The 22,192-nt window shown below is 49.4% G+C and overlaps 1 protein-coding gene across 10 annotated transcripts in view; it reads right to left on the reverse strand.

Moving 5' to 3' along the window:
- The window catches only part of SAMD11 (sterile alpha motif domain containing 11), a 333,961-nt gene that overhangs the window by 15,608 nt on the left and 296,161 nt on the right, over positions 1–22,192 (reverse strand). For all 10 annotated transcript variants that reach the window (XM_081201459.1, XM_081201457.1, XM_081201454.1 and 7 more), the window contains 4 exons: positions 20,642–20,789; positions 9,429–9,544; positions 7,829–7,907; positions 5,373–6,070 (listed from right to left, as the gene is read on the reverse strand). In XM_081201459.1, coding sequence (XP_081057585.1) covers positions 5,373–6,070; positions 7,829–7,907; positions 9,429–9,544; positions 20,642–20,789 — 1,041 coding nt within the window. The remainder of the gene's footprint in view (positions 1–5,372; positions 6,071–7,828; positions 7,908–9,428; positions 9,545–20,641; positions 20,790–22,192) is intronic.

Genomic DNA, 22,192 nt, shown 5'->3' on the forward strand with positions numbered 1-22,192 from the left:
GGGTACTGCTTGCAATGCAGGGCCCAGTTATAAGGGAGCAAGAGTGATTACCCTGCAAAGGATGGCTCATTAAGGCAAGTGGGATGCTGCCCCACCAAATTCAGTCTACCCTCAGTCAGCAGCCCCACTTGCCTGCCTTCTTGCGGGTGGTGGTGGACTCAGCAGGGAAGAGGAGAACAAAACTAGAATGAGCCTGATCTGCCTGTCCACGTACTTCAGGGTGCCTGGCCTTCCACCCCACATACCACCAGCCACCATTGCTTTGGAGGTGGGGCCCACACTGGCCCCTAGCAAAGGACTGCTCATTTCCGCAAGGTCGCGAGATTCCTATCCTCTCCCACCAATGTGGGTCCAAGAGGCCAAACAAGCCTTAAAGACCAGGCACCTTCCCCCCCCCCCCCGCATGGGGCCCATGCCACTGACCCACACAGAGAGCCGGGACGGGGGCTTAATCCATCTTGTTATTTCTTTCCCTGCCCTGCCGAGAGCCGGGAGAGGTCACCGAACGGCCCCGGAAGGCTGGCGTTAATTGCTCTCCAGACTGCAGATCGATAGGAAGATTTTAGCTGCTTGCTGGCTCCATCCTTCACCTTTTCCAGAGGACGGGGCCGGCCGGCGGGCAAGTGGGTGAGGGGGGGCAGTGTATGAGAGGAGAGGTGCGCGGCTGAAACGAGATGAGGTCATTTTGGCAGCGGCTGGGGTTTTCATAAGGCAGCTTGGGGAATTGACCCGGCAATCGACTGGTGTGTCGATAATTTTCTGTCACTGGGGATAGAAAATGGCTCTGCGCCTCCAAAGTGCCGGAGGAGCCAGCCTCCTCCCCCTGGCTTGCCCCCCCCCCCAGCCTGCTCCAACACCACCACTGTTCCCCCTCCCTGGAAAGCAGCCAGCCTCATTCAGAGCCTCCTGGATCATTTGCGGATATTAAATCTCTACCCTTTCCCCTTTCTGCCCTCCATCTTCCCGTCAGCCGCTATCTGGATCTTCCTGCTTGCATTATCTAGCTTTCATCCCCAGCACGAAGGCAAGGCTGTGTGTACACACACACACACACACACACACACACACACACACACGACTCACACGCGTACGTTGTCTCTTGGGGAATGCATCATTATGAACACAGAAAGCAGCTTTCTACCGAGTCAGACCATCAGTCTGCCTAGAACAGTTCTGTCTACACTGACTGGCAGCGGCTCTCCAGGGTTTCAGACACAGATCTCTCCCAGCCCAACCTGAAGATACTGCATCTCTGCTCTGCCTCCCCAAGAAGAGTTGGCTTGCATGCGTGAACAAGCCACTGGTGATAAAACTGCCTTACCACCCTGTGCACAAACCTTTTTCAATGGACACAGTGGCAGATTCAGGGAAATGTGGAGAATCAAGAGTGAAGGCAGAGGCCCAAGGAGCAAGGCTGGATGAAAGCGCTTTGGGGCCCCAAAATAAGGAACCTCTTCCTTATTGCATTGCAGGGGGTGGGACTAGATGTCCCCCAAGATCCCTTCCAACTCTAAAATTCTATGATTCTGTTACCCCCCCCTCCTCAAAGCAACACATCAAATAAGGTACCACAAAATTAGTCTTGCGGCATCTTTTTAAAAACTGTATCTAGATGAGCCCTTAAGACTTTCTGAAATTAATGGACCAAAGCTAGTCATGTCCGTTAACTTCAGTGGGTGCAACCCTTATCAATTTATTACAATATTAGGTTTTGTTAATGATGAGAAAAACCTAAAACTTCTGAGCATGCAAAGTTTCATTGTAACTCTCACCATAACAAACACAAAAACCATTTTGCTGAAAAGAAAATACTCTGATCACGACAGCCACCTTCAAACATCTTAAGGCAGGCTTCCTCAACCTCGGCCCTCCAGATGTTTTGAGACTACAATTCCCATCATCCCTGACCACTGGTCCTGCTAGCTAGGGATCATGGGAGTTGTAGGCCAAAAACATCTGGAGGGCCAAGGTTGAGGAAGCCTGTCTAAAGGGGTGTCACATGGAAGATGGAGCAAGCTTGTTTTCTCCTACTCCAGAGGCCAGGACTCGAACCAATGGATTTAAGTTACAAGACAGGAGATTCTGACTAAACATCAGGCCCATCTTTCTGACGGCAAGAGCTGCTGGACAGTAGAATAGATTCCCATAAGAGGTGGTGGATTCTCCTTTCTTAAGTTTTTTAAAGCAGAGGTTGGATGGCCATGTGTCATGGATGCTTTAGTGGAGATTCCTGCAATGCAGGGGATTGGACTATGATTCTATGTGCCATTTCAGTTTTTTTGCACTTCCCAGCTTGGCCCAGCATAACCTACCTCACATGGGTGCTGTGAAAATATATAGGAATGTTGAGGAAACAAGTGTCCATGAATGAGCCCAAGCTCTGCCCTAGTAACAATTACCATGCTGTTTTTTTCTCTCCACACCATACATTTAAAGTGCATGGCTTCCACCAAAGAATTCTAGGAATTGTAGCTTAGTACTCACAGAAATACAATTTCCAGCACCCTTGACAGGTGTTTTTTTTTTGGGGGGGGGGGAGTAATGTGCTTTAAATGCGTGGTGTGGACATCAGACTGAGCTACAGTTCTAGCAGTCGTTGTTTTCCTGCCCTATGTCCCAGCTCCACAAACCTCGTGGTACACCAAAAAAGGAGAAACCAGGAACGCCTAAATCACAAATAGGCATTCAAAGCCCCCCAGCTGAAACACGCTTTGAAAACACAGTGGAGGGGTTACAGGAACTGATATGGCCAAGAAAAAGCTACATCAGGGCTTGGAGAAGCATCTCCTCTCACTTGCCCCTGCCCATCTGGGACCCATGCCCTGCTCTGCATGCTCTTAAAAACCCACATTTCCCTTTTAATCAGCCAGTAAGGAAACGCTCTTGCCAAGCCGCCTCATCTGTTGAGGTGGCTGGGGATATTCCATCACACCCAACCATCTGTCAGGAAGAAATCACTCCTTTCTGCCCCGCCTTTGGTGGCGAGTGCCGGCGGGCTTGCCTTGACCCGATGAGCTCTTCTTGAAAGGAGGACGGCTCCATCACCCAAGTGGCTTGTATAGCCTCCATCTCTTCTCCCCAAAGCAGCTCCCTCCTCCCCCTCCCCCACCAACCCACTTCAGTTCATGTTCCCTCTTTCTTTCCCTGGCTGAACATGCTAGGTAACAAACAGGAGGAAGGAAAAGCAGAGGCTTCGAAAACAAGCCTGAAAGTTTCAGCTCGCGTTATGGCGGCACTCATTCACACGAAATGGCATTCCCCAATCTGGTGCCCTCCAGCTGTTTTGGACTACAACTCTCATCAACCTAAGCCAGAACAGCTGTCATTAAGAAGACAATATGTGCACTCTGAAACATGGGAACGCCCATGCCTGGGAGGTGTACAAGTGGAAAGTTCCAAAGGCAATTGTGCACACAAAATACCATGGGTACAAACACTGAGATGGTTAAGAAGCATTGTGATAGGACTAAAAAGGTGCCCCCCCCCAAATCCAGCTCAACTATACTTATGTCATGCCTTGTCAACAGCCCTGAGATCTTTCGTTGAAGGGCAGTATATATATCTTAACAACAACACCTTTACCTATTCCTTTCCAAATCCTGAAAAGTCCATAATCATTTTTGCAGGTCCTCCTCTGTCACCTGCCCAGCAATTTATCAACACCTGTCCTGGAGGAGGGTTTTCCAAGCAAGGCCAGGCTGACCTTGCAAGACCAAAAGGGCAATGAAATCGCATTGCAACCCACTCAACCACACCTCACCTGCCAAGCATCAACTGGAGCTGGATGCACACACAAACAACAGCGGACATTAGGGGGGATTCTGTAACAAAAGGGCTGTAAGCCCAGCAGCCAGAGCATCTGCCTTGCACGCACCTGGTTCAGTCCCTGGCATCTCCAGGTAGGGTTAAGAAGGTCCCCTGCCTGAAATCATGAGAGCTGCTGCCAGTCAGTGTAGGCAACACTGAGATAGATGGACCAAGGGTTTGGCTCAATATAAGGCAGCTTTATACATTACTGAACGGTATTCATTGCATTGATGAATTTGCTGTTGTTTGCTTTATATGCTGTTGTGTTTGATATTACAGTGTTTGCAATGTTTTTTTTGTTTTAAATGCTATTGTGAGCAGCTTTCAACATTTGTTGTTGGAAAAGCGGAATACAAATATCAACTCAACTCAGCTAGGCCCTGAAATATAGCCAAAGAGATGTTTAGGGTCACAAAGCTGGCCCAAGGTATCTCTCCCCCACCAGCAAAAGATACAAATGGTCTCCTCCCTGCCCAGTACAAAAATCAACACATATTAAAAAAAATATAACATTTGACAACACTTTTTAGCACCTCAACAGATAGGAGGGTGTAGAATTGGGTTGAAGTCAGCCTGTTCAAAAGGCCTGGAAAACTTATTGCTGTTATTATTTTTTAGTCCCTTTTCTTACAGAATGACCCAAAGGGACTTACATTAAAAGCCATTAAGAACAACCAAATAAAAAAACCCTAAAACGTAAGAAGAGCCCTCCTGGGTCAGGCCAAGGGCCCATCTACTCCAGCTTCCTGTTCTCACAGTGGGCAACTGGAGGTGCATTGTGGGAAGGCTGCAAACAGAACCCAAGTGCAAGAGCACAATTGCCTCACCTGTGGTTTCCAGCAACTGGTATTTAGAGCCATTACTGCTGGTAGCCATTGATAGATGTATCCTCCATGAATTAAAAACACAGCCATACAGGTAAAAGGCAGGATTTACAGAGCCCAAATATGTCACAGTGCCACCGTCAGAAACAATTAAACAATAACAAGAAAATAAAAGAAACACAACAGTAATACTGTATGAGAAAAAAGGTTCTTATAACCAAACAAATCAGAAGGAAAGAGAGGCCTGCTCCTCTTTAAACGTGTATCAGATCACCTTTCTTGGCCAGAGCAGAACCACAGCTTATGTGTAGTCAAAGACTCTTTAAGAAAGTGGAAATACTGGGCTGGTGGGTGTTGTCATGTTAAAAGAAGGGAGAGAGAAGGGGTTCTCCACAGCGCCCCCTCCAAATCCAGAATCCAAGGCCATATCCACACAATATATTTAAAGCATTGTTGTGCCACTTTTAGCAACTACGGACAATTCTGGGAACTGTAGTTTATTAGTGGTGTTGGGAATTGGAAAGTCAGTGAAGCTCAGCACCCTTATCAGACTACAGTTCCCAGGATTCTGTAAGGGGAGTCATGAATTTTCAAGGAGTGCAAATGCATTCAGCACATGGTACGGCTGTGAACCAAACTCTGCAAACAAAGGCACACTCCACCTGAAAATTCTGCACGCTCCCAACGTCTGCTTGCATTCTTAAAGTACCAATTCCACAGACAACCGTCGCCGCCACCTACCTGTGTGGAAATAGGGGCTCATGGTGTACGGAAAGCCAAATGGCAGCGGCTGCGGAGGTGGTAGTGAGGCCGGTGGGAGGTATTTTGCCTCGGTTTTGTTGATGACTGGGCCAAGGAGGTGGCTGGGCGACTCAGCGCTGGAGGAACTGCAGGGGGCGCTCTGGCTGGCAGATAAATCGCCCAGTTCCTTGGCGCCATCGCAGGCTTTTGCTGCCTCTTTGCATTCCTTCAGCTCGCCAGCCAGGCTGCTGCTCTCGGCCTTTGTGCTGTCCAGCTTCTCCTCGCTCACGTCGGCGTCACTCTCAGAGTCCTTCATCTCCTCATCGTTGCCGTCAGGGAGGCGGCTCTCGGACAGCTCTTTGGATTCGCTCTGGCCAGGCGCCTCGGCCCGGTGGTGTGTGGACTTCCGGCTCCCCCTCCGACTCCCTTGTTCCTTGGGCGGGGTGGTGGAGGCGCTGGGGACCCCGTGGTTGAGCGACAGGAGTGGGGTGTTATTATGGCGGAGTACCAACATGGCGTTCCTCCGCGAGAGCTCGTCGCGGAGCGGGTGCCCCTCAGGAATGTCGTGGACGTTGCGCAGGGCTGGGTGGTCCGGTGGCAGGCCCGGGTGCAAGCTCATCGGGTCGCTGGCCAGGAGCCGCTGGCGGTGGAGGTTCTCCAACTCCTTCTGGCGGATGATCTCTGCTGACATCTCAAGCCTAAATGGGTGAGATGGGTTTGGGAGGAATTGAGAGGCTCAGGGCCGGAGTCCTACCTCTCTGCCACAGACCTGCCTTGCAGCTGTGGGTAAACTACCCCCTCGTCTCCAAATTGCAGTGTCCCACAATTAAAACGGGGGTGTGAAAGTGATCTACCTCGCAGGGTTGTTGAGGGGAGGGGGGGAAACCCATCTGAATTCAAATGGAATGTGATACTTGCACAAACTCAAAGCACTACATCATCTGAGGCCCTTCTTCATGTGCCTCCTCCATGACCGGTCCGGCAGTTGGCAACACAAGAACCGGGGCCTTTTCTGCAGTGGCTCCCCATCTGTGGAATGTTCCCTCCAGGGAGGCTTGCCTGGTGCCTTCGAAACATCTTTTCAGGCGCCAGGCAAAAACCAAGTCTTGGGCTGATTAACATTCTATGGCTTTTTAAATGTGTTTGGGGGGGGGTGTTATTGGTTTGTTTTTGTTTTATTATGTATTTTGTGTTCTCACTTGTATTTTTATGTTGCGGTCTACCCTGCATTCTTCGGATGAAAGGCGGTATACAACAAACAGCAGAACACAAAACCAATAGCAGTGGTTCAGCAATGCGTATTGGGTGTATCAACTCAGAGCAGACCCACTGAAATGAATGGGCGCAACTGAGTCACATCCATTCTTTTCAATGGGTCTATCAACCCTTGGAAGCAAGTTTTATCCATCTCCCTTTCCGGCAATATTTTTCCACCCCGACATCCTTGCATCACCCAGGCAGTTCTGCTTCCCCCTCTCCCTGCTTCCAATTGGAAAGGGGAAGCTGGAGTCTAACCTGGGAAAAACGGGGGGGGGGGGCACTGCCGGGCAAATTGCAACACTTTCCAAAACTCCCACATCCCAGGGAGATTCCCCAGCCTCCCATCTCTCCCCCTTAAAGGGAAGGGAGGTTGTCTGGGAGAGAGCCCTTGGAAGGGAACGATGATAAACGTGTCTGGCACGGCCTCCAACTCTTTGGCTCAATGAAGCGTACCAGCTAATCTCTCCTTCTCAAAGGATGTGCATGGGAGATCAGGGATGAATTCATGGCCAAGGCCCCCACCTCCCACAGCTCTAGCTAGAATAGGGGTCAGCAACCTTTTTCAGCCATGGGCCGGTCCACCAGCCCTCAGACCATGTGGTGGGCCAGACTATATATTTTTTTGGGGGGGGGAATGAACAAATTTCTATGCCCCACAAATAACCCAGAGATGCATTTTAAATAAAAGGACACATTCTACTGTAAAAACACACTGATTCACGGGCTGGATTGAGAAGGCAATTGGGCCGCGTCCGGCCCCCAGGCCTTATGTTGCCTACCCCTGAGCTAGAAGAAAGGGAGTGGGCCTCCTTCTTCTCCCCCGCAAAAGCTGTCTTACACAGAGTCAGATCCTTGGTCCACTTACTGTCTACACTGACTGGCAGTGGCTCTCCTGGGTACCAGGAAGGGGGTGCTTTTCAGCCATGCATGGAACTGCCAGGGCTTGAGCCTGGGACCCTTCTGCATACAAAACAACTGATCTACCACTGAACTACAACCCTTCCCTTCCAACACCTAAGTCAGGCCATTGGCCCATTTAACTCAGTACTGTCTACACCGACTGGTAGCAGCTCTCCAGGCAGGTGTCTCTCCTGACCCAACCTGGAGATACCAGGGATTAAACTTGGGACCATCTACACGTAGAGATGCTCTCCCACTGAGCTGGGGCCCATCTCCATCAACTGTGTGCTTCTAACCTGGCAAGGTTCTGCTTCCTCAGCATCTCTTGTTGTCGTGCAAACATCTCCGCTTGGGCTGGCTGTAGAAACCCATAACCTGTGGGGAGGGGAAAGATCCGGAGGTTAACACAAATGCATGGTTGTTCAGAAATACTACGGTAGTGTTAATTTCAGAAGTGTACCATCCCTTCACAATAGTCAATCAATAATAATAATAATTAGGGGTGCATTGCAACAACAAATGCTGATCTCCTTCTACTGCATTTGGGCTAGATCTATTATTTTCTGTGCATATACATGGACAAATGATTTGGAGTGTTCCAATAACTTCTTTCGGAGTGACTTGAATTGCGTTTTCCCCAAAGTTCCATTTCACATAATAAAATTTGCTCACCCTTCCCTTGAAACAGAAGCCCCTTGTTTGCAGTGTCCCTAACTGCTTAGCTTCGGAGAAGTTTCCCAAACTTGTGTCTCCACTTGTTTTTGGACTACAACTCCCATCATCCTTAGCTAGCAGGACCAGAGGTCAGGCATGATGTTAATTGTAGTCCAAAAACAGCTAAAGACCCAAATCTGGGAAACCCTACTTTGGAGCATACTGAACAACAATTCCCTGGTGTTCTTCCGATGTGGCTTCTCCAGAATGACCCTAGGAGTCAATCTTCACTGGCTTACTCAACTCCTTTCACTCTGACTGGCTCCAAATCAGCACAAAGGATTAGAAGACGACTTCTCAGTGGCTAAAAAGCTCTCCTTTTCATGCTGACTGAATGTGCTAGGAGACTAGGGACAGAGACCCTGCAGCAGAAATAGTAACAGGTCTTTGATCTCCCCCCACTCCAGAACCCTGGACCACTGCACTCAAATCCAGCCTTTTGACGCTTCAAAGCCCTGCTCTTAGGCCTCTCTCAGCCCTGCTCCCTAATATCCTGTTGGGGATGCAAGGAGCTAGCACCTTGGATTGTTTGCATTCAAAAGCATGCACTCCACCTCTACACTGTGCCTTCTGACTATGAAGGATGACAGAGGGGAAAATTGGAAACTACTTAATATACAATTCCAAAAACAACACACAGGCAACTGTGCTTCGAAATCCATACTTCTCTGAATTTTTGCAATGCAGTTCTCCAGACAAGTAATATACACAAAGGCACATATATTAGGGAACATTTGAATGAAAATGAATATATTATATAGATACAAAAACGTGTGTGCTAGGCAAAAGCACATACAAAGAGTGCATATATAATTAGCACAGTTGCACACAAAAATGTTGACAAATTTTCATGAGGACTTTTTTTTTAAAAAAAAGAGAAAAATGTTGCAATCTGACGTGGAAGACTGAAATTAGAACTGAAAAAAGTGGGAGATGGAAGGTTGTAGCCAATGCCAGTCTGACTCAACAGGAGACCAACTGAAATTAGTGGCCACGACTTAGGTCCAATGATTTTACCAGGTCCATCTTGAGTTAAAGCTTAGTTGGGATACAAAACCAGAGAAAACTGAAATGGACAGATTTGTCCATTGCTAAAGGAAGAACACCAAAAGCGCATACCTCCCTCGCTCCTTGAACATTTTGCTGCATGGCATAATCCTCAGCACAGACAGGAACACTCACCTGGCGTCTGACACAAGGCCGAAGGTACCCCTAAAAAGGGGGGTCTCAAGTGCGGGCCTAATGCAATGTGAGGAGCGTTCTGAGGCGACAGAAGAGGGGGTGGATGGGACATCTCCCTAAAGGGAAAAACAACACAAAGCAGAGGGAAGTTAAGCACTTTACTTGGGGGGGGGGAGTGTTGGGCCGCATCACACCATCACTTTAAACAGCTATGGCTTCTCTCAAAGGATCCTGGGAGGACCTGTAGTTTGTTAAGGGTGCTGAGGCCCCTCTTCCCTTCACAGTCTTAAGAGTTCCCTGGGAAGAGGGACTGTCTGTTCAACTACTGTTGACAACAAACTTTTTCAGCAGGTGGCTGGTTCACTGTCCCTCAGACCTTGTGGGGGACCAGACTATATTTTTTGGGGGGAAATGAACGAATTCCTATACCCCACAAATAACTCAGAGATGCGTTTTAAATAAAAGAACACATTCTACTCATGGAAAAACACCAGGAAGGCCCCACAAATAACCCAGAGATGCATTTTAAATAAAAGGACACATTCTACTCATGTAAAAACATTCCTGGACAGTCCATGGGCCGGATTTAGAAGGCAATTGGGCTGGATCCAGCCCCCAGGCCTTAGTTTGCCTACCCATGGTTTAATCATTAGGAGAACTGCAGCACTGGGAGAAGAACAGGAGTCTCATCACAACTCTCAGCACCCCTAACAAACTACAACTCCCAGAATTCTTTGGGTGCTGTAGCCATGGCTGTTTAATGTGGCATGGTTGTGCTTTGAATATAGGGTGTGGATGTGGCCTTGACCAAGTCTGTAGAAGCTATACAGTTTTGACATGCTCCTTGCTCAGCACAGAAACACAGGGGCATGCTAAACAACCCACAGTGAACTGGTGAGCTTAACCAGGAGAGGCGGGGACAAAGATATGAAAACACAAAGTGGAGTTTAAATTTCTCACCCTTCTTGTAAAGCAGGAGTGGGGAACCTCTTTTGGCCCAGTGGCCTACATCTTATCATTCTGCTCCTCTAACTTAGACAGGTGGGTGGGGACACCCACCTGCCAATCACCTAATGCCAGTATGATGTCATTTGACTGATAGGTTGGGAGGTGGGGAGAAGGTCTGCTTTGCCTGCATGTTCCCTGCGATGAACACAGTGGTGGAGCAGCACCCAGCAGGAATGAACCCTGCCCTCCAGCTGATGTCAGCTGATTGATTGGCAGGTATGGTAAGGGGGAGGGAATTACCTCATAGGCCAAACTGGACCCCCTGGTGGGCCGAGAGCTGAACATGGGCCAGGGATCCTACTGTACCTGTTGTAAAACAGGTGAATTAAGCTCCCTTGGTATATTGTTTGGACCAGTCTTGACTAGGAGACATTCTCTTACTGGTCCAAATACTCAGGGAGCTCAACACTCTTCTCCCAATGGCCCAAACAATCCCCTCAACTGCCATGCATTTGTTCCATGCATTGTATTCTCAGGTGTTTGCTGGAACAGTTCACAGTGGAATTGAGCAGTCTCCCATCCAGACAGCATAAAGCAATCCCATCATCCCTGCCCTGTTGGCTGGAGCTGATGGGAATTGGCGTTCCAACAGCATCTGGAGGATTCCCACCCCGGCAACAAAGCTAAGGCAGCTCCCCTTGGCTTCCTTCCATGCATGGGCTTTCAGAGCACCCTCAAGGGAGCCATTTGCCTAGCTGCAATGTCTATGTCCCGCCTCCACAGCTGGAGGTAATCTACCCCAAACGCCAGTGTAACCAGCTAAACTCCCCACTGGACAATGGCTAACAAGCCTGGGAAGCCACAGCCATTTCGGAATGTTGGGTTTTTCTCAACTGGGAACAGCCATTTATTTTTAAAAGGGCAAAATTTGCTTGAAAGATGACAAGGAGCCAGCAAGCATGAAATGTGTTTCCTTCCCCCGGGAGACGAGCATGGGTCCAGAGCCGTACCCTGCTCGTCCCCCCCTCCAAAACAGCACCGGCTCATTACACAAAAGTAGCACAGGCTCTCTTTTCAATCATTAGTAGCTTATGGATGTTTCTCAACACCAAATAATGTACTTTTTTTGGGGGGGGAGGATTCTAGTGATTAAAGCTGCAGTACAGTACACTCTCTTGTAGGAAACCCAGGGGCCACATGTCAGAGGTGGGTGGGGCCAGAGGGAAAAGTGGGCAGAGCAACAAGTGTATTTCTTGTGTTTGCACGGCCAGACAAAAGTCAGAAGTTTACAGAAATACAGACACACACAGACACATCTCTCCATGTTCCAACCAGGAAATCAAGAGACATTACTGTACTGCAGTTCAGTGAAAAACCCAGCCATGCAAAAGTCCCTGAGGACGGCATGCAGCAGGACCGGTGTGGGGAGTTGCCTGGGGAAGATTCTTGAGTGCCAAATTTGGCCCCTGAGCCTGAGGTTTCTCATGCCAAGCAGTTCCTAAACTGAAACCTGCCTATTCTTCAAAATATGCACGTCTCCAAATTTTACTGTTCCGTTTCCCAACAGCAACAACAGATTCAGAAACAGAATCAACAAGTTCTTTTTTCAAATAAACAAATTTTTTTCTTGTTTTTTCTTTTCTTTTTTACTCTGCTGTTTGTTTTATTTCTTTGTGACGATTTTGCTTTGTGTGTATTTGTGTTTGATTGTTTAACGGAAATCAATAGAGAATTTAAAAAAATCAAATAAACAAATTGCAAAGTAAAGAAGAAATGGGTTAAAATGTATGTAAGTTGTGGGTTGGGGGGGGATGGGGAAACCGAAAAGACGTAAGATGGACAGACTCACCCACTGTCAGTCAGGAGGAAAACTAACCCCCTACCCTACTAAACAAGGGGGGACTACTAGATGGAGTAAAATCTCATCTCACAAGACCATTTATAAACACACACACCAGTCAACACACATTCAGAAACCAAGTGAGATAAAAACAGAAGGGGAGAATTTTTCCTTCTAATGAGACTGCACAAATACTACGTGCGTGTAGACACACACAAAGAGAGATATAACTGAGTGGATTAAAATTCTCCCCTTCCAAGACCCAGGTCTCCATCCCCTTGTTGTCTCCCCATCTGTCCCTCTCCCCCGGCTTCCAGTCTGTCTCGTCCCGCTCGCTCCCCCCTGCTCCCCTTCTGTCCATCCCTCCCCCTCCCCCCTTCTTGCTTGCCACCCCCCCAACGCCTAGCTTTCAGCTTTTCTCTCCTTCCCTCCCTCCTGAGCTCTCCTCTAAACTAATTGCACAGCTCCCGGTGTCTGGAAGAGAGCCACGGATCGATCCGTCGCTGTTGAAATGTTAATGCTAATCGTATAACGGCTCCGCCAGCGCCTCGCACTTCAGTGGCAGCGCCAATTAATCTCAGGTAACGCGGCGCATGACCTTCGGGGCTCAGCGCCGGGGCAGCAGCCAAGCGATGCTTATGTAATTACACCATGAAGTGTGTAATCACCTGCCCTAATCCCCGAGGCCTCACAATTAGCCGGGGCCCTCGGTCGCCGGGCTGCCAAGTGCGCTGCCACTCCGGACAGCCGAGCGGATGAATAACGGACAATTAAAGCGGCCTGGCGGGGGCCGGGAGGCGCGTCCGCTCAATCGTAATTAGCTGTAATCATGGGGAGACGAGAGCCTGGCAGACGTGCCGCTTGTTTTATAAGAAGCAATTTGGGAAATCAAGTGGCGCTTAACCGTTTTGTGGCCAAGCAGGCACATCCTCGCCCACCCCACCCATCGCTGCCCTCCTGTAAACACTGGCAGCAAGTGTGTGCGCACGTGTGTCTCGCAGAGATAAGCACATCCGGCGAGGGACTGCTGCTCACCCCAACTCCATCTCCCCCTTTCCCATCCCCATCTGTGTGCCTCTTTGCCAAGTGCACCTTCTGCCAGGAACAAGCCTCCACTTCTGTTAGGCCAGTCTTCTGGTTCCATCGGACTCTCCCACCCTACCGTTTGACAATGAAACACCTCGCCTCCCGTATCAGAGGAATGCAGGGAGCTGCCTTAGACAGAGTCAGGCTCCACTGGTTCCGCCTAGCTCAGTATTGACTACACTGACAGGAAGTGGGTCTCCAGGGTTCCAGCTATCGGAGATGCCAGGGATTGAACCTGGGACCTTCTGCATGCAAAGCAGGTGCCCTACCCCTGAGCTCTCCCCTTAAGACATGAGAATCTGCCCTATACAGAGTCAGTTCAGTTGGTCCACCTACCCCAGGACTGTTTGCACTGACTTGCAGCAGCTATCCAGGGTTTAAGGCAAGGGACGTTCTGAGTCATGCATGCACTATCAACACTGGCTGGCAGTGGCTCTCCTGTTTCAGTCAGAAATATTTCCAAGCCCTATTTGGGGTGGTGCCTCCACTTCCATCTAAGTTTTCACTATGAGCAGCTTCATTGCTGAAACAACAACTCCCTTAGAAACTGGGGAAATGGAAAAATTGAAGGTCACTGGAATTGGCTGTAGCGATGATAGTCACCAGCTATGCCCCCTTCTAGATAGAGATAACTTGGCCATGGTAACCTCTAGACTACTGCAATGTGCTCTACGTGGGGCTGCCCTTGAAGACAACTCAGAAACTTCCAACTGGTCCAAAATGCAAGAACCAGGTTACTGGCTGGGGCTCCATTTAGAACTCATGCATCTAATGCCCTAATACCTGACAGGCCGCCCCCTTTCTTAGTGACCCCCTTGGGTGCCATAAACAATGGGAGAGGGGGGCTTATTTGTGGTTCCGCCACCCGCAGAAGTGCAGGGAATGCCAGCTCCAAAATTGTACACATGTGCTGAATACACACCTCTTTATCCTTCCCTTCGGCAGTTATGGTGTTTTTGTTTTGCCAGACCCGCTTCTTTTGCTCAATTTATACTGTTCTGTTCCATGTGGAACTGTTGTACATCTCTTCTGAACTTCAATGATTTAATCTGTTCTCATAGTTGCAGATTCTATTGTTGTAAGCTGCCCTGGGATTTTGCGGTGAGGGGGCAGGTAAGAAACCTTATAAATAAATACTAAATAAATAATGGACACATCCCCACGCCCTGATATAAAACCAAAGGTCAGCTTGACTACACTTAATGTAATTCCAAAGGAAATGGGTCAGAGTGATACTGGTGCTCTGGCTAGGATTATTCTTCACTCCCCTCTTCTGTGCAAGGCAGAATCTTGACTCTTCTCCTATGTGAACTTTTTGGCTCCAGACTCTATTTACAGCAGAGTCTGTTTTTCTGTCTCTTTGAGGGCACATTGATTGGCTGTGACTCTGGGGCTTGGTGTGATTGCCAGCAAGATAAGAGGGAGGGGAGCTGTTGCCATGGGGCTGGAGAAAGTTATGCTGTGGTTTGTTGCTGTTGTGGGTTCCCCCCTCCCTTCCCTCCCTGGCTGCACAGGTTTTGGAAGAATTAAAAGGACACAGACTGAACAAATTCAGGAAGAGAACATAGGGCTGTGAATGGGATGTTGCGAGTCTAGGAAAGTAGCTGGCACAAAGTAGCTTTCTTGAGAATATCACCTGTCATTAAACGGGGGTCGGGGTGGGGGGACCCATAAGTTTCTAGTCCTTATGGCTGAAAAAATGAGTCTTGAAAAGTGTATGGCCTAAAATTCCAGAAGTCAAGGGGCAGGGGGTGGCTGCATCAGACTTTCCCAGGTTCCCAGGCAGGCCTTTTCTCCTTAATCCTATAATTGCCCTAAAATGAATGACTTATGGAAAAGTACCAAGACCTGCAAAATAAAACATGTAGAGAGCAATTATGCAAATCTCTTCCGTTTGCATTATATATACAGGGACACAGAACGCAGCTTCTTAGACAGAATTTCTGATTCCCTCCCTCATTTTAGCCGACACAATTATCTGTGTGTGTGCGTGTGTCAAAGTCAGACCATAGCAATACAGCACTACCTTTAGGATGTGGTGGAGAGTTTTAGTGTGACAGGTCCACCACTGGTGTAGTAATTTGTATGATCACAAAACCAAGGGGGCATTCATCCATCAATACAGGGCAAATGGGTAGGGTTTTGGTACACACCCAATGACATGTGACAAACTTGCATTGAGAAAACAAATCAACATTTGTAATGATTCTGTGTGTACACACACACACACACCCTAGCCAGCGGCTGGCGTGCAAAGGTATTAGGCGATTTTAACTGCATGTTGCTAAATTTGATATGTCCTTTAAGAGGAGACAAATGGTTCACGAGGCTTTAAAAGTATTGACTTTTCTTTAACAATAAGCGCTAATGGCCTTCAAATAATCAATACTTTAAGTCATTACGGGGTTACACATTATACCGTTAAAAACCCGGTGTATTGCATTTTTTAACCCCCTCTCCTCTTCCCCAATCACAAGCTCCCGGCAGGCTTAAGAGTTACCTTTTAACAAAGAGGAAAAGAGGGCAGTTGGAGAGGGCTAAATTCTAGGATGTGCTTGCAGGCAGGCAAGCAGGCAGGCAGGCAGGAAGGGTAAAGAGCCACTGCAAGGCTGCACCCTGCTTCTCAAAAATTGGCTGCCAGTTTGTTTCTGGGACCATGTTAGTGTTTGAAGTCTTTTACAACTGAGGCCCCAAATATTTGAAAGATCACACAGGCCTTTTGGGGGCCAAGAGAGGAGGCTCTCTTGGTGGTTACACTGACCTCAGAAGTTCAGGGGTTGTAGTGGCTTGGGAGAGGTTGTTCTCTGTGGTAGCCCTAAGCTGTGGAATCCCCTCTGCAGAGAGGTGTGTTTGGCACCTTCTTGCACCTTCATTAAATTGTTTCCAATGTTTGTACATGCACCTTTTTACCCTGGCCTCTCACACCTGTGGTGCCTGTTTTCAGGACCCACCCTACTCCTGCGACTGTTATTTGTTTTAACTGCATTTAATTCTGAATTGTTGTAACAAGGATGGGTGCAATGGGGCTGAGACTGTGCTCCCCACTTTACTGGGATAGGATGGGGCACTTCTAACAGGCCTGAACCAGAAGCAGCCTTATGCAGAGTCAGACCACTGGACCATCCAGCTCAGTACTGTCTGGCAGAAGCTTTCTGGGGTGTCAGGCAGGGGACGTTCCTAGCCCTACCTGAACATGCTGGGGACCAAACCTGGGAGCTATTTGCATATACCTTGGGTTAAGTACTTTATTCGTTCCGGAGGTCCGTTCTTAACCTGAAACTGTTCTTAACCTAAAGCACCACTTTAGCTAATGGGGCCTCCAGCTGCCGCTGCGCCGCCGGAGCACGATTTCTGTTCTCATCCTGAAGCAAAGTTCTTAACCCGAGGTACCATTTCTGGGTTAGCAGAGTCTGTAACCTGAAGCATATGTAACCTGAAGCATATGTAACCCGAGGTACCACTGTACTGCAGATGGCTCCATAGCTCTTCCGCATTTATTTTGCATTTGTTTAGAAAGCCAGCACCCAGTTCAGTCTCTGTCGCTATATTCAGATTCCAGGTTGACAAGAGCTGTGAAAGGATGGTCTTTGATAAGAACAGAGAGTTGCAGACTAAAGGGGCCTGGTAGCTGCAGGTGCCGTAAGCTGGGCTGGCTGAATGGTGCAATTCAAGAGGAGTGAAGGGCAGCTTCCTGTGGTTATTAGGAATATTCAATACCCAGCTGCAGTTGCGTCCAACTAAGTCCTACTCTGAGCAGACCCACTAAAATAAATGTGACTAACTTGAGTTCCTCAGAGTGAAGGCAGCTCTTTGTACCTGTGCTTGACTGCTTTACTCCCCGCCCCCCTTCTCCAGCCCTAGCATTGCGGGGGGGGGGAGTATCCTGGTTACCCCCTCTTTTCCGCAGTGCCACCTTCGTAAAAGGAGCCCGAGTCACTGCCAGGCCTCTTCTTCCCTCCCTCCTCCCTCTCTGCCTCCAGCTAATGGCTGAATTCTTCAGTGGCTAATTATTCTTGCCGCTGCTGCATCCGTGAACTGACCTAATCCCTGCGGGTTCTCGACAGGAAGCTGAAATGGAATTTTAGCACCATGCCAAGACGCTTCCATTCCACCCCCCACTTTCTGTGCCCCCCCCATCACGACATGCATTATTGCCTGACTCCCGGGAAAGGCAGAGACCATAAATCTACCTGCAGTTTTGTTCCCAGCCAGAGTCTTGGGGGACGGGCCTTGCCCCTCCCGATCTCCCTACTCTGTCTGCCCCCCCTCCCAGTCATCCAAACTGCTACCCCCCCAATTCTCTGCCTACCTGCAGTTTCAAACACCCACGCCCTTTGGGGGAGTCCAGGCACACACAAAAGGAGCTTTGATTGACCTTGTTGACTAAAAAAAAATAAAGGACCCTGCCAAAAGGCGGGGCGGGAGGAGGAGGAAAAATTAACCCTTTAAACATCTCAATTCAGTGGCTGCGTACACACCATAAAGTTAAAGCACATCCCCCACCCCCCAAAAAAGAACAATGGGAACTGTAGTTTGCTTCTCACAGAGCTACCGTTCTCAGCCGTGTTAGCAAACTACAGTTCCCATGATAGGGGGGGGCAGGGGCAAAGTGTTCTATAGCTAGGGCATATATATTATGTCTCCAATGGGCCTCCCCACTGCCCCCAAATCAAAGCCTTGAAACAAGTTATTTGGCCACACAGAACACTTCTGAAAGGAGTGAATAATGGTATCTGATGTTAGCCGCCCTGAGCCCAACTTCGGCTGGGGAGGGCGGGATATAAGTTCATTATTTATTATTACAGTGGTGCCCCGCAAGACGAATGCCTCGCAAGACGGAAAACTCGCTAGACGAAAGAGTTTTCCATTTTGGAGGTGCTTTGCAAAACGAATTTCCAATGGGCTTGCTTCGTAAGACGACAATGTCTTGCGAGTTCCTGCTGGTTTTTCCCCCTCCCCCCCTTTCTAAGCCGCTAAGCCGCTTATCAGCTGATCCGATCAGCAGATAAGCCGCTAAAAGCCGCTAATCCTTCAATGGGCTTGCTTCGCAAGACGAAAAAACCGCTAGACGAAGAGAATCACAGAACGGATTCTTTTCGTCTTGCGAGGCACCACTATATCATTAAAACAACACCAGTGTCTGGTTTGAAGGCTGTAGCAGCAGCAGTAATTATTATTATTATTACTATTATTATTTCAACCATGCCCATCTGGCTAGGTTTCCCCAGCCACTCTGGGCGGCTTTCAACAGAACATTAAATACAGAATAAAACTTCAAACATTAAAAACTTCCCTAAACAGCTAAAGGTAGCAGGCTTGCTGAAGAACAGGGGTCCGCAAGGTTTACCTTGCCTGGGCCGGTTCACCCCGGCAGAGATCCCTCCGTGGGCCGGATCACTGTACGCCCCCGCGATTTCCGGCATTGGTGTCTGCGTAGATGTGATTTCTGGCACCGCAAAAGCGAATCCCCGTGCCACGCTGTTTAGTGCAGCATGCAGAGACTTGCCGTGCAGGCAGCTCGGTTCGGGGGCAGCTTGTGGGCCGGTTAAACGACCCCCGTGGGCCACTTGTGGCCCATGGGCCTTAGGTTGCCTACCCCTGCTGAAGAAGGTAAGCAGGCCTGGGGCTGGTCAACACCTGGATGAAAAGCTGTTTAGGAAACACATCTGCCCCCTCCAGTATCAAGAATACTGGGGTCGATGGACCCATGCTCTGATTGTGTCCATCTCCTACGCTCCTTTGTCATAAGGGAGGACAAAGAGGCAGAGCATCTGCTTTGCATGCAGGAAGTCTCAGGTTGAAACCGCAGCACCTCCAGGTAGGACTCGGAGAGACCCTTGCCTGAAACCTGAGAGATCTGCTGCCAGTCAGTGTTGGCATTACTTAGCTGACTCAACATAAGGTAGCTCTCTATTTTCCTATGTCTTAAGGGCCGTAGATCAGTGGCAGAGCATCAGCTTTGCACAAAGAAGGTCCCAGGTATAAATCCTGGTCTCTCCAGGCAGGTCTGGGAACGTTACTTTGCTGCAACCCTGGAGAACCACTGCCAGTCAGTGTTGATGCTACTGAGACGCAGTTCCCTATCTTCCTAAATGCAGTTCAGCTCTTGGGTTTGGAGGGAGGGGGGAATATGCACACATGAAAACAAAATACCGTCCGGATTCTGGAAGCAAAGCAAACAACCGGAACTGAAATGGCCCACCTGTGATGGACAAGAGGGCCCATTTCAGATGCATCTTGCATTCTGCCTCCCCCGTCCTCCGGCTCCACCAAAGTGATCTTTCAGCCAGTCATCTGGCTGATTTCCAGCCCACACAGAGCTGGTGAGGTTTCGTTGCTGAGATGCAGAGCTGAAACCAGCCCCTACATCCACATTCCTGACAGATCTGTCTCCAGCATGTTTTGCCTGCTTTGGGGGTGGTTGTGGGGCAGGTCAAGCAAAGTACATCTCCCCCCCCCCCACCCTGTGCTCTCTCCCTTTCCCCCTCCCTCCCCCTCTCTCAGAGGCCTGCTCATTTTCAGTCAAGCTACACCAAGCACACCCGGGGCACACAGGAAGAAGCAGCCATCCAAAAACCTTTGCCTGCCCAGATCCACCCAGAGCACCTGCTGCGTGTATGCAGAAGGCCCCAGGGTTCAACCTGCAGTGGCATCTCCAAGTAAGGCTGCGAATGTCCCTGGAAAGCCACTGCCAGTCAGTGCTGGTAATACTGAGACAGGGGGCCTTTCCCAGCACTATCTGGAGATGCCAGTGACTGAACCTGCGGCGTCCTGCATGCAAAACAGGTGTGAAGCTATGGTCTTCTTATCCTTTGGCTTCAGGATTCAAACCATGCTTAGGCCAAGTTAGAAAACCCCGAGAAATTCCACGGCAAGGAAGCATCCAGTGACCCTCAAAGGGCCTCTGCCCTCATGGCTGTATCTCTAACTTCCAGCACTTTCCAAGAGCAGCAAGCATTTGCTAGAGGGGAGATCAGCTTGGTTGCTCCCCCCCCCCCAACTTTGTGTTGTGCCAAATTACTCCTGTTCGCTGTGGGCCACTGCCTAGGAACCTTTTTCTTTTTTTGTCAACCAGAGTGGGGTAAACATGCTTAAAACAAACAAATGAGCAAACTGGGTCCTAGTCCGCTGTCAAGATTCACACCAGCCCTCGATTTCGATTCTGATCTACCACCAGTGATCCATACCCTGCATGTGCTACTTACACCCTCAAGTAGTTCAAGGAACCCCCACCTGCCAGCATGCCAAAACAAATTTCAGCTGGGTGGGCATGTGCCAGAAAAGGAAGTGGGTAGATGGGTGGGGAAGAGACACAGGCCCCATAAAGGTTGCAATCTACCTCTCGGTGAAGTGTGAATCCCGGTGCTGAGGGAGCCCCTGCTTCCTCCGCTGGCTGGATGAGTTGCTGGCAGAAGGGAGATGCGCTTCCATGGTGCTGGGGTTGCGCACTGCGGCGGCTGCCACTTCTTGTCGTGCCCGGAGGAGATCTGTGGAGGGAAAAGGAGAAAACCCTAAGTAAGCTGGTGTGCTAGATGGGGGCCCCAATCCTGGCCAGATGTGAACTAGCTTCACTGCTTCCTGGCATGTGAAGAGTCTCTGAACATACGCAAAGTATTTTCTGTCTGCATGGGAGGCTGCCTTTCACCTAGCCAAGACCATTGGTACATCTAGCTTAGTTTTGTCTGCACGGATTGGCAGCAGTTCTCCGTGGGTTTTGGATCAGTCTAGTCTGGATATCTATTACATGGCAGCTATAGATTTGCTTGATCATTTGCACGTCTAAGTAGTGCAAATAAAGATAAACCATAAGGGGAAATAGCTCCTTCGACCAAACATAGATCTTAAAACGCCTGCTGGAGTAAGGAAATCTTTCTAACGCGCCTGTGGTTGAGCCAGGAGGGTGCCTGCCTAATCTCAGTCAGGAAGAAGTTCCACGGGCTTCGGCCTGTCGCACTGAGATGCAGAGGACTGAACCTGGTGCCCTTCTGCATGCAAAGCAGATGCTCCAACGCTGAGTTTTATGGCTCTTTGCCACACAATTAGGCTGCCTTCAAATCCAGAAGCAGGGACAAGCGCCTGCAGAGCAGATAGGGAGCAGCTGCCAGGCCAGCTTTGAGCCCCAGCACCTATTGCAACTGGCTCTCCTCCCCACCACCCATTTGACAACTGTTGTTGGGTCCCCCGTCCCCCCACAGCATTCACTTTGCCACCAAACAAGCTGTTTCTGCATTCATGGAAAACAACCTCCCACCCCACCCAAAAGCGCCTTGTGTGCTTGGACTGCCTCTCAAATTTTGTTCTTTTCCTCCCCTCTTCCTTCCTGGCACGACAGGGGAGGGCGGGGGGAAGCCCTGCAAATCTCTAACATCTGCAGCTGCTGAGAGATTAAACAGAAGGTGATGGAGGCTGAAGAAAAAAGGAAGAAAATAGAAAAGAACACAGCCATCGCCCCCAGCCCCGGGGAAGGGAGCCAGTACCCCTAAAGCCTCCACCTTCCATCCCAGATCATGAAAAGCATCGGTCATGGAGTGCTGCAAGGCAGCTGGAAGATGCCCCAAGGCACAGCCCAGCCACCCACACCACCGGCCATGCTACTCCCAATCTATCCTGCTTTATGCAAAAAAAAATTAAATCCTCTGACCCTCTCACTTCCATTTCCAACCTTGCAAATATAGGGGACCCTTGCAGAAATTCTTGCACCATCCTCCCCCCAGCTCCCTATGGCTCCTTCTTGGCCAGTTCTCCATTCTACACCCTTCTGTCTCCCTGGTTGCTGCGACCCCCTCCCCTCCCCCACAAGAAACTCTGCGTCTCCAGTGCTCTCTTTCAAGAGCCCTAATGGGAATCAGGCTCCTTCAGAGCGTTAAAGGGGATTAGCTCTTAAGAGAGA

The sequence above is a fragment of the Podarcis bocagei genome (assembly GCF_964188305.1).
Source record: "Podarcis bocagei genome assembly, chromosome: 7".
NCBI lineage: Eukaryota > Metazoa > Chordata > Lepidosauria > Squamata > Lacertidae > Podarcis > Podarcis bocagei.